The 17049-nt window shown below is 43.4% G+C and overlaps 1 protein-coding gene across 1 annotated transcript in view; it reads left to right on the top strand.

Moving 5' to 3' along the window:
* The window catches only part of Ak9 (adenylate kinase 9), a 132774-nt gene that overhangs the window by 91248 nt on the left and 24477 nt on the right, over positions 1 to 17049 (top strand). The window contains exons 25-28 of the mRNA XM_059272501.1: positions 972 to 1232; positions 3541 to 3665; positions 8583 to 8802; positions 10258 to 10314. Of these exons, the coding sequence (XP_059128484.1) occupies positions 972 to 1232; positions 3541 to 3665; positions 8583 to 8802; positions 10258 to 10314 (663 nt within the window). The remainder of the gene's footprint in view (positions 1 to 971; positions 1233 to 3540; positions 3666 to 8582; positions 8803 to 10257; positions 10315 to 17049) is intronic.

Genomic DNA, 17049 nt, shown 5'->3' with positions numbered 1-17049 from the left:
GGATTAGTGGCAAGGTCTTTGAAGTTTCATTACAAATGGGCCTTTCCTTTGCTAAAGAGATCCTTTTTAATCATAGTAAGAAAACGTCTTTCTATTCCTTTTGAACATTAAAATAATTTTTAAGTGAAGTTACTTTTTATTAAATGCCTTTTGGCATACATATTAGGAAAATCTGATGGCTGTTCTTGCCCCCATTAAAGCCATTTTTGGTGCAATGAATTCTGCCCATTGGTATCCTTATGCCTAAATATAATTGAATTTGTAAACTAAAAATTCCTGTCCATGGGAGGCTGGAGAGATGGCCAGCAATTAAGAACACATACTGGTTTTGCAGAGGACCTGAGTTTGGCTCACGTGTTGGGTGGCTCACAACCACCTATAACTCCAGCTGTGGGGGATCCAACTCTCTTATTAACTCTTCGGGTACACACACAAACACACACACACACACACACACACACACACACACACACACACACACACCCCTAAAAGTAGACTCTGAAAAAACAAAAGAATTCCTGGGACTGGAGAGATGGTTCATCCATTTGAGAGCACTGGTTGCTCTTCCAGAGAACCGGGGTTCAATTCCCAGCACCTACATGGTAGCTCACAACTGTCTGTAACTCCAGTTCCAGGGGATCCACTGCCCTCTCCTGACCTCTTTGGGCACCAGGCACACACATGGTACACATGCAGGCAAAACACTCATACACAGAAAACAAAATTTAAACATCACTTTTTTAAAAAAGACTTCCTTTCTCTTCTTTTTTTCTTTCTTTTTTTTTTTTTTTCTTTTTCTTTTTTGGTCGGGGAAGGAGAGGTTTTGTTTTGTTTTGTTTTATAAGACAAGGTATGCCGCTCTGGCCTCGAACTCCTGAGTGGCTGGGGTTACAGGTGTGAACTGCCACCAGGCTAATTACTCAAGCATCTTTTCCTTTCCTCTGTCCCACCCTATGCACCTCCTGTGGCAGGCTCCTCCGATCAGGATGTGTCTTCTGGGTCCCCGGGGCTCCGGCAAAACTACATGCGCAAGAAAGCTGGCAGAAAACTTCGGCGTTTTTCACATTCAATTTGATGAGTTTCTCCAAGAAAAATTGCAGCTCAAGGCTGAAAGGAAGTTCGGACCAGAGTTTGAGGACGATTCGGAGGAGGAGCAAGCCACAAAGCAAGAACTGGAGGAGCTCGCGGTTCAGGCCAACGTGAAGATTGAGGAAGAGAGCACAAAGAAGCCGGTGAGCTGGCGATGCCCCTGGGGACTGTGCTTGCCACACAAGCTGGTCAGCAGCAGGCGGGTCAGGGCAAAGCCCCGGCTGCAGCAGCCAAGGCAGGCTAGACTCGGTCACCCTCCCAGGACGGCAGCTAGAGTTATGGTGGAAAGAGAAAGAGGAGATTCAATGTGCAGAGATAGAGGGGTCCCGTGACCCCAAGTTCATCTTTGGGGTACTGACACACGTGGTCTAAGCAGTCCTGGCCAAGGTGTGATTTCATCATCAATGTCTCAGCTTTGTTTCTGCAAGATGGTTCGAAGAGTCCTTATTGTTTGAAGGGAGCCGCTAGGGGCGGCCACACTGCCCCAGGGTGGTGGTCTGTTCCTGGACTCCAAGGTGACTGCAGATTTAGGACAAGGACGTTCAGGGACCTCTGGGGAGTCTAGAACAGGACATTGTAAAGTGCTGAAAGTAAGATGCCTCCTTTATTTGTGTGCGCTTTCGGCTTGAAGGGAATGAAGAGGGTTCAATATCACGTTTCTAGGTAGAGCCTCCCTGAGTGAGGAGCATGCGCTGTGGAGAGCGGGGAGAGGTGCACAATGACCCGGGGCGCCAGGCTCAGTCCTTCTCAGTGACCTGAGAGCCCAAGTGAGAAGTCAACTCCTTTCCTTGAAAGGCAGCATCTATGATATAGAATCACAGTAACCTCAAACTACAGAGACCTGAGGAGGGGCCACCAGAAACATCGTCACCCTCTCAGCGTGGTAGATAAACCCGCCCCTCGCCTGGCATGTGAAATACTGAGTCTTCTTCCGTGATTCTGACCAAAGTCAGGAGAGTGAAGCCCTCACTGAATGGTCGTATAGCATTTATTTGGGATCTTTTTGTCTGGTGAATCTGAACGACAGTAGAAGTCTTCTCACCACTGTGCTTTTTTTCCCCTGTCAAATAGTGTTGTTGTTTTTAAGTGCCCTGTTGCCAATGGAGATTTTGAAATATTAATCTCTGGTGAGGCCTAATAGAAATATATATATATATATATATATATATATATATATATATATATATATATATATATATATATATATCTTAAATACTCTCTCTATTAACCATTTCTGATATAATGAGGCTGTTTTCCTCTCAAATGAGCCCCACAAATGATCTCAGGCACAATTATACAAAACAAAAACTCAGACAGACAGTGACTCACAGCATCCCAACAGGTGACAAGGCATGTCCTCAGACACACCTGTATTGCATCGTCAGAGAGAAAATAGTATTCAATAAACTTAATGATACTGACCCAGGTTTCCCTGCTTTTCTGTGGGTGATCAGTTGATGCTGATTTTTGTTGTTGTTGTTTCTATTTCCTGAATTGTTTGGTGTCTCAGGAGGCACATGAGGGGTTTTACTTTAGACAATAAAATGACAGTCCTGCTTTCTGGCAAGTGGGAAGTTTATCAGATCTTACTCATTTTCAGAATGTCCAATGGTGGAAGTGCTCAAAAAAAAAAAAAAAAAAAAAAAAAAAAAAGCACACAACTCCATCCCAGAACCTGGGGAATGGCTCCACCGTTAGGTGCACCTGTGGCTTTTGCAGAGGACCCGGGTCTGAATATCGGCATCTTCATGGTAGCTCAGAGCCATCTGTAACTCCAGTCCCAGGGAATCCAATGCCCTCTTCTGGCCTCCATGGGCACCGGGCACGCATGGTACCCAGACACTCATGCAGGCAAAACACTCAGACACATGAAATATAAATAAATAAATATTCTTTTAAAAAAGTTCATTCTGTTCCAGAATTGACTGACATGTTTTTATTATCCATTTGAGGGTCACCTTCAGAGAAAGATGCCTGAGTTCATCACCCCAATATTTTCTCTTTGTTAATTATGATGCTATATGCCCCTTCTAGAATGTGCTTCAGGTGACCGTCTGGTTGGCCCATCCTCTAATCAGGATCTGGCTTAAGGAGATATAACTGTATCTCCTTATAGGATAGATGGCAAAAAAAGTCAGTTAAGCTTTACAGATGTGTGATGTGAATCAAGCAAATTTTTGGCACAAAAAGAAAAATGCATTATGACCATGGCATCATATATGAAAATATCATGTTGTCATAGTGACTTCTCTTAGCTATATTAGGTTGTTTTTTTTTTACTTAATCACATTATATATCAGTACACAAAATTCAAGTTTTAAAATGTTTTCAAGTAACTATCAAAAGTGACCTCAGAGAAAAATGCAGGTATCACTCTACTTAGTGTTGTAAAACAGTATTGCTTATCAATGTGGGGCTTTAGATGTCTTATACTATCACTTCTGCTCTTAGATTCTTGACGTGCAGTTCACAGAAGAGGAGGAAGCAATCAAGCTGAGTCTGACGGAGAACGAGGCCCTGCCTTCGGAAGTTCTAGACCCCATCCTTTCCGAGTGGTGGCTTAAAGAACCGATACGGTGCCTCCATACACAGGGTTCTGTTTCCTACTGGGTTTCTTTACTTTGTTCTTAATGGTAAAACTATAGTCCACTTTGCACCTACAAACTTGCTCTTATTCATCTATGTAAACTACACATTAAAACATCTGTGGAGCTTTGGATAACCACTGACCCACCCCAAAACTATTAAATCAGAATCTGCTGAAGTTTGAGTCCAGGATCCGGGCACTGGCATTTTTTAGGGTCCCCGGGTGATTCTAGTGTGCAGCTGTAGTTGAGAAGGATTTTCTAAGCCCACTTCCCTCATGGTGTGTTGGACTCTTCTCCCTGTAGCCTTGTGATGAATACAGTTCCAACCACTGGGGAGCTGTCCACGCTTAGCCCATTAACAAATGCCTGCAATAGTGCTGACCCACACAGAACAAATCTTCAGACCCCTGGAGTTGAAAACTTTCCTTGTTTTTCTCACTGGGATATTCTACCCTGATATCCACCAAAAGAGCATGAAATGATATTTGCAATATTGGTTATAGCACAAACACATTTGCAAATTGCTACATGCCAAGTACTGGTCAACTGTATTTTATTCGAATCAACTTAATCTGTATATGGAAATTAATCATGTTATCACAGTAACTTCTCTTAGCTGTATTAGATACTTTTAGCATTTAATCGTATTAAAAATTGGTGCATAGAATGGGATAGAAATTTGCATTATCTCAATGTGAAATACAGAGACGTTAGATAAATACTTCCATGCTCCTCTGGGCACATTTGTATCTACTGCCTATCTGAAATGAGGAAGTGGGATTGAGTCATCAAGTTTTTTAAAATATTCTTGTTCCCTAAATTAGATCAATTGTGGGAAACATGGGCAAATCACCCACAGCTTTATAGTCACGAGTTGCTCTGCATTAACTTAGCTTCTCACATCACACCACACATTAAGATATCTATATAAAGAACCAGGAAAAGAAACAAAAACAAAGCACAACAATTTTTAAATTAAAAAGTAAAGTGTTTGGAGCAACAACTCAACAGTTAAGAGCACCAGGACCCCAGCTCGATTCCCAGCACCCACACAACGGCTCACAACCGTCTTTAGCTCTGTTTCAGGGGATCTGACGCCCTCTGCTGGCCTCTGTGCACACCAGACACATGTGTAGTACATATACACACATGCAGATAAAAACGCTCACACACAGAGAATAAAAATAAGTCTTTTTTTAAATTTAAAATAAGAAGTAAAAACAATATATATAGAGAGATGACAGTAAAAAGTTACACTGTAAAATCTAAATATTGAGTATTATACAACCATCATGTTTTATTATGATAAAGATTTACAATGGCATGTAATATTATTATATGTTAATACACTTTAAAAGATACAGAAAAGCATCATAATATGGTAGAGCTGGGCACATGAAGAACTGACTAGGAAGAAATACAAAAAAAGAATAATATCTGGGGTATAGGATTATGGATAATTTGCTGTTTTATGGTTTTTTTCCCCTCTACTTTCCAATTTTTCTATTGCATTGTTTTTACAAGTGAGGGAAAAGGTTGGCTTCTTTTCAATTTTTTCCAGTCTACTAGATTAATCCTGGAGAGCTCTTGAGGGCTAAAGTTTAGGGGATGACAGAAGTGGACAGGCGAAGGCGCCAGGCCTTGGCTCACAAACAGCAGCGGGAGGGAGGTAGAGAGGAACCTCAGTGTGTCTTGTATGTTCAGCACCAAGTGCTGCTGAGTCCAGTGAAGAGTGGGTTGGAGCAATAAGGGCGACCGTGATTTTTGACAGTATAATACACAGACTTACTGAAAAAATAAAGTGGGTCTTTGAAACTTCTGAATTTAAACTCAGAAGAGAGTTTGAATAGTAGAGGTGAGGACTTGGAAGTCCTTGTCCAAGAAGTGGCACCAGGTCACCGGGCAAGAAACGTGCTCCTCACAGAAGGGACTAGACGGAAGGCGTTGCTGAAGAAGAAGATACCCAGCATGGCCAATGTAGGGAAAATTCCCTGCTTACCAGGAGAGGAGAATTAACATTTGAGAATTAACCTTTGAAGACTGAAGCAGTCAGTTGTTTATGAAAGTCTCATTTTATTGAGAAGAAAACATACATGTATGTGTAAATATAGTAATTTTTTTTTTGATAAATAAGACCAACAAGCTCACCCAAAGGCAGATCAATACTGACCTCTCAACAAGAACGTGAAGCCAAGTCCTCAGGCTGCTTTATAAGTACTTTATTGGAATGAGTTGGCTTTCCAGTTATTCTCACGGCCCTAAAAGTTCTGTCACCGGAGGCAGAATATGCACATGAGTAATTGTTATTGGTTACAAAGAGACCCTGGAGGGGTTTCGGAGCTGCTTCATGGCAGGAAGTGTCTTGAGGCTCAGCCAGGCAGGCTCTTCAAAGGCAACATATTCCTTAGGCTAGGCATTCTCCCATGCAGAGAGCTTACTTTCTCGTTTATAACTTTTAGTAAGCTTCCAGGTAATAATTATCAGCCAGCTAACTGCAATTGTATATTGTAAACACAAATATTATCTTAATCCAAATTTGTACATTTTGGGGAAAAAATATCATTTATACACTTGCTTCTTGAACTCTGGGTTGTTACTCCAGATGGGATAAGAATCATGTAAAAATTCCAGTGTAGGAAGTCATGAAAAATTTGGCAACAGTAAAAGATTTTTTTAATACATAAAAACAAAACCTTAATCCAGAAATAAAACACATAATGAGTGTGGGGTGTTTGGGGCGATGCCCATCAGTGTGGCATCTTATGACTTCCCCGTAGCCTCAGTTCTGAACAGACAGCATGTACACTTTGCAATATGCATGCCTTCACACCACACGAGGCCAATGAACATTCTCTGAAACTTCTCAGCTCGTAGTCAAACTACTGTATGCCATGAACTACAAGAGTTTTGCTGCATACAAAGTTTTCTGTTCTTACAGAAACATAATAGCAATTCATTTTCTCCTACTGATCTTCATTATTACAATATTTGATTTTAAAATGTGCTGTCTGAATTGATGAGTTGATTTTCACGAAAAATCATTAGATGAATTTTGACTTAGGATTGGGACAGAATTTCCAATAATTATTGAAATGGTCCTAAGTATACTGCTGCCATTTTGCATTACATATTTATACACAGTGGCATTCTCAATATTAACAACTGTACTTCTGAGAAACATTGAAGATGCTGTGTGTCCTACATTATCAAATACTCGGCCAAGATTGAATTCTCTGTTTGCTTTTTCTGCTGGCTTGTTGTTTGCTTGTTGAGACGGGATCTCACTGGGCAGCTCCAACTGGCCTGGAAGTCGCTTGGCAGATCAGGCTGGCCTCGAACTCACAGAGATCCACTTGCCTCTTTACATAAAAATAATCAAGTATATGAATCTTTAACAAATGGTAAAATTACATACATGCCAAAGAATGTTTTAAAACAAGTTTATTATCACCAAATATTTGATTCATATAGCTATTTTGCATGCCTGTATATCCAGGCCACCTAAAAATTTACCAGATCCTGACATGGTAGTGCACACCTTTAATCCATGCAGGAAGCAGAGACAGGCAGTTTTTGTGAATCTGAGGCCAGCCTGATCTACATCGCAGGTTCCAGGTCAGCCAGGGTTATGAGACCTTGACTCAAAAAAAAAAAAAAACAAAAAAAAAAACAAAAAAAAAACAAACAAAAAAATCCCTCAGACAAAAGGGGCTGGCATGTGAAAAAGATTTCAGAAGCTCTGATAAATACAACTAGAAATATTTTCTAAACAATCATGCTATGGAGAATTCTTCAAACTATTTATCACACATCTGATGAGTGGTGATCTGTCAACACATGTTGAAATCTATACCATATGCAGAGACGGTATGTGGAGGGTCTCTCTCTGCTGGCTTTACCGCAGGCAGACTTTACAGACTGCCAAAAGCCAAGAACGAAACTCGGTTCAGCCCGATTTTGGTAACTGGTGCTGAGCCAAGACTTCTTGGAGTCTGACATCAGCTCATTTTTTTTTTTTTTTTTGCCATATTTAAGCATAGCACAATTTTGAGAAAAACTTTTCAGATAATAGCTCAGCTCTGTGAGTACAACAAAGCTTAAGACATGTTTACACTGAAACTCTTTACAAGGTACATGTGACTTCGTCCCTAAGCTGGGTGCTGTTGACTGAGAAATAATGCTCAAGGTGAGGGTCTGGGGAGAGTGACTAAGGTAAATGTGCCTGGCCCTGAGATAGCATAGAAGTCACGTAGGTGGTTGTGAAGTACAAACGACATCTCTCACAAGGATGAGTCTTATGACTTGGAAGTGATGCTCGTGGTTTTGGTAGGAAGGGTCTGGGAGAAGTGAAACATTAAGTTCTGGAAGTCCGGGCAGAGCCTGGTTCCTCAGACAGCGAAGGATCACCAGGTTGTAAATGACATCAGTTCCCAGCATTCCTGGAGGAACAGGTTAAACCTTTCTTTCGTTTAAAGTTAAACATCTGCAAGTTTAACTTTCCTGGCTTCTCCAGCGCCTGTGTGTGTGCCCAAGCACTTTTTACCCTTACCATCAGCATACAGTGTAAATAGAGCTATAGTATCATATTTTCGTGTTTGAGTTTTTAAGTTACCATACAAAATAGTGAACCTGTAACACTTCCATCCGTATGTATAATTGTTTGTTGCTCGTGGTACCCCTCATGACCACCCTGTTACACCTCCCACTGGTTCCTTTCTGCTCACCAAATAGTTCCTCTGCTTTCCCGTCCTAGATCTCATACAGAAATTGGAAGCTAGGTAGCCAAGGAGATAAGATAGAAAGATAATTCTGAAATGAGAGAAACATGGGGATGTCTGTCTTCTGAGTGTGGCTTAACTGGAATATATATGATGTTTTAAGCGAATTCCGAAAATGTCCCCGCAGTTCCACCGGCTTCATACTGGATGGTTTCCCGCGGTACCCCGAGGAAGCCCAGTTTCTAGCGGAGCGCGGCTTTTTCCCGGACGTTGCCGCCGTGATACAGGTAGAGGATCAAGATATCTTCGATCGCCTCCTTCCGGCGCAAGTGCAGAAGTGGAGACAGAAACAGCGCAAGAAAGCAGAACGGAAGAAATTCATCAAAGACTTGAAGACAAAAATCAGGGTACGTATCCAGTGCAGACACACGGGAATACGGCCGTTTGTCGTCTGTTTGGGTTAGTAGTCTTCACAAGAACGCAGTTTTCGGGCTTTAATACCACAGTAAGCATGAAAACATCTTCCATCAAATATTTCATCTTTTAATAAGAATTAAAAATTATTTAAAGCTCTTTTGAGACAGGATCTCTCTCCTCTCTCTCTCTCTCTCTCTCTCTCTCTCTCTCTCTCTCTCTCTCTCTCTCTCTCTGTCTCTCTCTGTGTGTCTCTGTCTCTGTCTCTGTCTCTCTTTCTCGACCTGACTGTCTGGGAACTCCCTATATAAACCAGGCTGCCCTTGAACTCAGAGATCTCCCGTCTCTGCCTCCCGAGTGCCAGGCTTATTTGAAGCTTTTTCTGATCACCAACATGTTAATGCTTCACTTTCCAAGTCAGTAGTGTCCAGGCCTCCCTCCATCAGGCACAGGAGCAGGCTCAAGGGCCAGCGGAGGTAGCAAGGGCTGTGAGGGAGCCAGAGCTGCAAAACAGAGGAACTTGGCCCCTAGTGCCCAGGCTCCCACCCACCACTACCTCTGTCCTGATTCTGGGGTCTTTGGGTTCACACCAGCGGTTTTCCTGGATTGGTCTCTGTACTCTCCAGCTCATCCTTCCAGCTACCCGCAGACCAGTCTCCTAAATGCCTGTCTGAATCAAGTCGTACCATCAGGGTCTGAACGCCCAGGCCTGTTCCAAACCCAGCTCCTAACTGTATGTTTGGGCTGCAGTAAATGTAAGCCTTTCACTTCAGCAGCTACACCAGCTGCTTCCGGGTTTCCTCCTCAGGGCGTCTCACGCCCGGGGTGACATCGCACAGATCTCTCTGGGTTCCTGTTAACTCACCCTTAAGTAGCTGGCACTGCCTACCCGGCTTGATATTGTATTTTGAGAAGAAAGTGAAAGAACATACACTGTCCGAAGCAGTGCCCACCTTTGGCAGGCACTCTGTAATTAGTTAAACTCCAGGGAGTCCTGAGCCAACCAGCACCAAAATCCTGAGGACACGTGAACAGATCCACTGGGTTAGGCTGGAGGACCCTGAGAAGAATAGGGCATGGTCGTTCACCTCCCTCTGGCCATCTCCAGCACGCATGCAGTTTTCCCAGAGGTACAGCTGTGCTTTCAAAGACGCGTCTTCACAGTAAGGAAAACAGATCTCTGGGAAATTCAGTGACTCCCACACAAAACAAGCAAATGCATAATACATTTGAAAACTGGGCTCTAGGACAGTAACTGAGCGCCCCCCCCCAGGGCTATTTGTCCCTCGGGAGGGAGATAGCCCAGAAGGACATGAATGCATCGTCACTTGTCATCCAGGAGAGGGTCCCTGCCCTCTCCCATGTTAGCCCCTCGAAAAGGTACATTGATCCATGGCAAGTGATTTTATCATTTTTCTATTGTAAACTTGTAAATGTGTCTTTAACAGGAGGATATGATTGCTAAAAGAAGAGCTGAACTTATTTTAGAGAGAGAGAGGAAAAAGGTAAGCACATGATTTTTTTTTTTAAGCATAATACTATGATCTCCACAGTTGAAAAACACAAAAGGATATGTTTAAAAAGTCTACAAGAGCTAACAGAGTTTCAGGGGATCAGTGAAATGACACATAATTTTGTTTCTTTTATTTTTGTCATGGTTTCTGCTACTATTTTAAATGACCTCTTTATATTTATAATCAGAAAAGAATAAATACTTTTTTGTTTTGTTTTGAGACAGGGTCTCTCTATGTCACCCTGGCTGTCCTGGAGCTTGCTATGTAGACCAGGCTAGACTTGAACTTGCAGAAATCCGCCTGCCTCTGCCTCCTGAGTTTGGTGATTAAAAGCATATATCACACCAGGCATGAACAAATACCTAAAGAAAAGAAACCATTAAAGACGCTGAAGTATTCTTATGCAAAATACACAGTGCACTGAACTGTATTTCTTTTGGATTTTCATCTTTTGAATTTTCCTCTTGCTTCCACACTTCCGACTACCACCACAGAGGCAGGCTGGAAGCATGTGAGTGAGGCTAGATGGGGCCTATAAAGTTGACCTGAAACTGAAATGTCGATTGTCTCAGGAAGTGAAATGAGATGGAGGACAGTCTGTGAATCGTCACAGTCAGACCTGAGTGCAGGGTGCTCTGTGTCATGCCTACCCACCCTTGGAGACGGAGGATTTTGTTTTATGTGGGGAACAGCTGTTCCCACATCATCCTCGCTGACCCACCATTACAGCCAAACCAGTCAAGGGTACAGAAGCTGGAGGACATAATTAGACAAGGTGTTAGGGTTTGAGTGTGGGGTGTCCCCTACAGGCTCCTGTACCTGAATACTTGTACCCCAGCTGGGTCATTGTTTTGGAAAGTTGTGGAACCTTTTTGGGGTAAAACCTTACTGTGGGGAAGGGGTCATTGAGGGTAGGCCTTGAGGTTAGAGTCCAGCCTCACTTCCTGTCCACTCTTCCTGTTCCACTGAGATGGGAGGGAAGTTGGGAGCCTCAGCTGCACACAGCTGTTACCACGCCTTCCCCTGCATAATGGACTGTATTCTCAAAGAGAACAAGAAGCCTCCTCTTCACGGTTTGCCTCGGCTAGCTGGTGGGGAGAAAGGTCAACCGTCAAGGAGTATGCTCTTAAAGGAGGCATTTCTGTTCCCCTTCCTCAGAGCATCAGGTGGGGACATATTGGCTAATGGGGAGTTAGAATGTAGAAATGATCTTTCCTCCTCCCCAAGGACTGTCCTCTGGTTAACAAATTAAAAGTGAACAAACAAAAAAACTAAAATAATCCTTACACATACCCCAAAAGAAGAGAAGGGGGGACCTAAAAATGCCCCAGATTACACTCTATATGGAACCAGGGAGCAGCTTTGACAATTCAAATTAGTATTACAAAGTCATCCCAAGCATGTCTTGCTTTTAACTAATACAAGATGGAGGGGATTTGTTGTTGTTTGTCTAAAGGAGGAAACAAAACCCAGCACTCATCCCTTTCTGACAACACCCAGTCACGCAAAATTAACTAGTGCCGGGAGAGCAAGGGTGGCGTGCCGTTGGCCTCGTCACACATGGCGCCTGTGGCCAGCTGTAAGACGCCTATCCTTATTCGGAAATCAGTTTTCATCTTTGACCTTTAGCGTGACTGAAAGTTTGCTTTGGTGTGACGACAGCAGCTGTGCAGAAAGGCTCTAGAGAGGTGTCCACAGCAGACACGTTCTGGTTCTTCCGTGCTCTGCAGGCTCCAGGGCAGCTGCTGTTGCTCCAGCATGCACACATTCTTAGGCTCTTCCGTGGGGGGGCAGAGCACTCCACACTTGACAGACAGCCTTCATCCTGGGCCACCTTTTCAGCGGGCCCCGGAGGGAGAGGCCTCTGTTTGTTCTGGGCAAGTTTCTCATTAGTAGAGGAGTCAGCTCTGAGATCAGCTGGGTCCCACACGCCAGAAAGGATTGAGTTATCTCAGGCACCCACTTTCCTTTCACGTTTTCAAATGAGGACAGAGAGACACACCAGAAAAGCAGGTGGTGGATCACTCCATAGGACGTCAGAATGTTTCACCAGTGGCACCATTGCCTACAACAAGCACACTGAATTGTTTGCACTTCGAGAATAGTTTTGTATCCACTTAATACTTCAAATTAGGAGTTGACTTCAGCTCCTCCCACCACGGGGGCGGCAGGGGCGGGGGAGGGCATTGGCAGCATTCCTGACTGGCCCTCTTAAAACTAACTTGGGAATGCATGCAGACAAAGACTTTTTAGCAGCAAAAAAAAACCTTCTGTAACCTGCAGGTCTGCTTCAGTGGCCCAGTGACTGCTTCCATTGATCCTACAGGAAACCTTGCCATCTTGTGGAAACTCTGCCTCCGAATGTGATTAAAGGGTGTTCTGTAAACCAAATCCCAGGTCTTTCTAAGATCCCTCCTCTCCTGTCCACTGAGTCTACCTCTGGGCCTTCTCTAGAATGTGGGCTTCTTCTATTGTGTTGGGTAGCCACCGGAAGGAGATATCTTGGAAGAGCCAGGAGAATGAATCAACAAAACCACCAGGCGTGCCCGGGTGAATAGTTATCAGAAGTACAGACCCTGTTTACGGCAAGCCAAAGTCGGAGGTCAAATGATACTGAAGCAGGGTTCAGGGCCAAGACCAGCTCTGGTAGCTTCTCAAGAGACAACAGAGGTCAGAGTGTAGGCCCAAAGGTTGACACACAGATGATGTTTTGGAATAAGTTGGAGAATGAAGCTTAAGACATTGAAACCAAATAGTTCAAAATAGACCCTCCAAATCCAGAATCAGAAGACGTTCTTACCCCCACAGAGCATCATGAGAGCCAGGCTATCTGAATGATGTTCGTGTGTGTCAGAAAGCCCTCAGAGCTCAGGCAAGTCTCTCACTTCCTCCTCGCCCACTGCCTCTCTAATCCACACGCATTAGAACCATAATCCTCATCACCGCCTTACACAGTCATCACCCAGGCATAGCCTTCCTCAGCTTCCTTTCACTGGTTGATGGAACACACCCCAACCCTAGTGCTGTTCTGTGAGACCACAGATTTTATGTGCTTTCTGTATATACGCTGACTGGGGCTTCCTATCCCCACTTTGGGGCCTTCTTTGGATTGTTTGAGTATATTGGAATTTTTTTTTTTTTTTTAGATCGAGTCTTTCTATGTATCCCTGGCTGTCCCGGAACTCTGCTCTGTAGATAAGGCTGACCTCAAGCTCACAGAGATCTTCCTACCTCTGCCTCCTGAGTTCTAGAATTAAAAGCATGGACTACCATGCCCAGCCTGGGATCTCTTTTCAGTTCTATGACTTTGTAATTATAGCTTTGAGCTCTGTTTCCAGCGATTACTCTAGTACTATATATATCCAATCCTTATTTTCCTACAGTCTTCTTGGAGTCGGTATTATTATTTGTAACAATATATGTTCTTCTTCTTCCACCCTAACCCATCAATACCCTTTAGCTACCCCGTGTGCCTGACAATTTTAGAAAACACACGAGACAAGGCTGTCTTCTTGTTTTCAGGAGTCACGTTTCTGAGCAAGAGAAAAGCTGTTCTCCTTTCACACGTCTCGGGGTGTGTCTACTTCTGCAGCCCTTGCATCCTCCTCAGACCATGGAAAGCGGCACAATGAGCACACAACCATCTGAATCATGGTCCCTGTGCTCTTTCGCTCAGCTTCTCAGTCTCTACTCCTTTGCTGTCCAAAAATGTGATTACAAAGCACTCACCTGTCGTTTGCTTGGTAATAATTCAGTTTGGGGTTTACGAAGCCTTTCGAAATCTGTAACTCTTTATCCGTCCGTCTCCATCACAGAATTACAAAGATCTATCCGTGTATCCCATATGAACCTGGGCTCCTCTAATTTTTTAATCATTTCCCCCTTTTTAAATTGAGTAATTCTGTTAATGTATCCTCAAACTAGCCGGCCACTCCTCCTGCTCTCTCCATTCCGTATTAAGTAGACCCAGTAATTATTCATTTCAAACATTACTGTTCTTAATTTGAAAATCTCCACTTGTTTTGTGTGTGTGTGTGTTCCGTTTCCATCCCTCAAGCTCTATCATTTACCTCAAAGTAACTGCTCTCAAACCTCTCGTTCAGTGACTCCAGCGTGTAGGACAGGCATTCAGTCACTGTTGCTTTTCTTGAGAATGGGCCACAGTTTCTGAATCTCTCATATCCTGAGCAATGTGAGGCTGTGGCCTTCAGTGAGAAATGTTATGAATGGGGTTCTGGATGCTTTTATATTCCTTCAGAGCTTGGATTTTGGTTACAGCAGGCAGTTAACCTTGTGAGACCAAGGATGAAGATTCTACTTTTCCTGCACTGGACAGAACTCGGGCACACTGTTATGGAACTGGCCTTTCCACACAGCCCCTGCTCAGGAGGAGACTTGGAGACATTCTTGAATTGAATTGGCTTCCTGGGCCCTCTCTTCTCCGAAGTTTTCTTTACTCTCTAGTGGTCCTAATTGTGGTTTCTTTTCCCTGGTAGTTCCAGGCAGAAAAAGAGACTTTCTGCCAGAATTACAGTGACCAGGACATGCTTCTAACAGAGCCTTGGCCGACTGCCTCCTTCAAATTCTGACAGGTCTTCGAAATGTCTGGTTTTGGTCACTCCTGGGACTACCAGGGTGAATTAGAGAGGGAGGAAAAAGAGGGAGGAAAGGGGAAGAGGGAGGAGAAGAGGAAGGAAGAAAGGGTGACAGGAAGACCAGAGAGAGAGGGAAGGAGAAGGCGGCGGCGGGGAGGGAGGGAAAGAGAAGGAAGTTTTCTCATAGTTTATGAGTGTCTGCTAGAGGTTAAGCGAACTTACTTCTCGGTGGTGGAAGCAGATCCCTGAGATCATAAAGTTTAGAATGTGTATCTCCTAAGATAAAGACTGAAGTGCAAGATGTCAGGAAAAAATAGCACCATTAGAGAAGAGCAAATTGCCACTTACAACATATATATGTTTGTGTGTGTGTGTGTGTGTGTGTGTGTGTGTGTGTGTATACAATAGTATATTTATTGTTCCAAAGAATTAAGCTACGGTTCTATCAGATTGTCTGCTGTGAATATTCTTAGGATCTTGACCTTTTCTTTTGAGGAAGAAGGTTTGTTTTGACTTAATGGTTCCAGAGGGTTAGAATCCATCATGGTCAGGGGGCATGACATCAGATCAGGAAGCCAGGAGGCTGCGCACAGGAAGCAGAAGGGGTGAACTGGAAGTGAGGCAAGACTATAAACTCTCAAAACCTGCCCCAGTTATATACTCCCTCCATATATGAAGAAATTTCATAACTTCTCCAAACAGTGCCAACTAGGGACCAAGTGTTCAAACACATGGGGACATTTTTCTTTCAAATCAGGACAACTGTCTTGGGCATGATTCTGAATGAGAAGAGAAATAACGTTGACCTGGACATAGAAACTGTACCCGAAGCCAGGTTGTGCTTCCCCGGGTCTCTGCCGCTGTGGTGAATGAAGTTTTCATTATTAAAATGAGTGGGTTCTGTCTGTTGGATTTCACTTCAGATGCAAACAAACTTGTTTGCTTTAAACTGTGTCAGTTCTACATGAAGAAATAAATACTAAATACTTTGAGGGAAGACGGTACATGTAATAACTTAGAGACAATTTTGAAAACTGAGACGTGAACAGGAGTGAGGGAACCCTCTTGAATTGAGGAGAATCAGGACATGTGCGAAGGTGGCATGTCAACAGTCAGATGTGGAGGTAGTAGTTAAATTTAAAAGTACTCAATTGCAAAATGAAGAATAGAAACAAAACTAAAACTGAAGACTAGGCAGAGGAAAGGAATGTTGTCCACATACCTCATCAGCAGCGGGAAAGAAAACCAACAAATCACAAACACCACACTGCCGCTTTCTAAACTGATTTTTAAACCACACATTAAAACAGAGAAGGAGCCCAACAGATTGTGATATTGTGACATACTATGTGGTCGTTAAAATATTGTTAACAATGAAACATATATTCTGATATGGAAAGCAATTTAAGCATGTTTCCAGCTTTCAAGGCAATTCTATAGAAAAAAATATACTACTGATACTTAAAATGAAATACAACTATGGCTGAGTAGCTCAGTCTGGAGTATCTGATTGGCATGTACAAGCCTTCAGTTCAATGCCCAGAACCACAACAACAAAGAAAACTTGGCTAGCAAGCCTCAGGCTGCAAGGTCACTGTCTAATACCAACAGAGAGAACACACACACACACACACACACACACACACACACACACACACACAAGTAAATGTAACAAGCCATTCAATTGTTTTTTTATTTTATTTTGTGTCGTTGTGATAAAACACCATGACCAAAAGCAACCTGGGGAGGAAAAGGTTCATTTCATCTTAGAGTCTGTAGCTCATCCTCCAGAAAAGGCAGAGCAGGAACTTGAGGCAGGAACCTGGAGGCAGCAAGTAATTGATGCAGATGCCATGGGGCGGGGGTGCTGCTTACTGGCTTGCTCCTCCAGCTTTGTTCAGTTTGTTTTCTTATGTACCCAGGACCACCCACTGTGGGCTGGCCCCTCCCACATCAATCAAGACCATACCCCACAGGCTTGCCTACAGTAGGATCCTATGGAAGTATTGTCACTATTCAGGTTCCCACCTATCAGATGACTCTAGCTTGTGTCAAGTTGACAAAAACCTAGCTAGTACAGTGTGTGTGTGTGTGTGTGTGTGTGCAGGCATGTTCATGTGGGAGTTGAAGG

Source organism: Peromyscus eremicus, chromosome 8b, assembly GCF_949786415.1.
Source record: "Peromyscus eremicus chromosome 8b, PerEre_H2_v1, whole genome shotgun sequence".
NCBI classification, from domain to species: Eukaryota; Metazoa; Chordata; class Mammalia; order Rodentia; family Cricetidae; genus Peromyscus; species Peromyscus eremicus.
The sequence above is the reverse complement of the archived record's forward strand: the minus strand, read 5'-3'. Positions and strand labels throughout refer to the sequence as shown.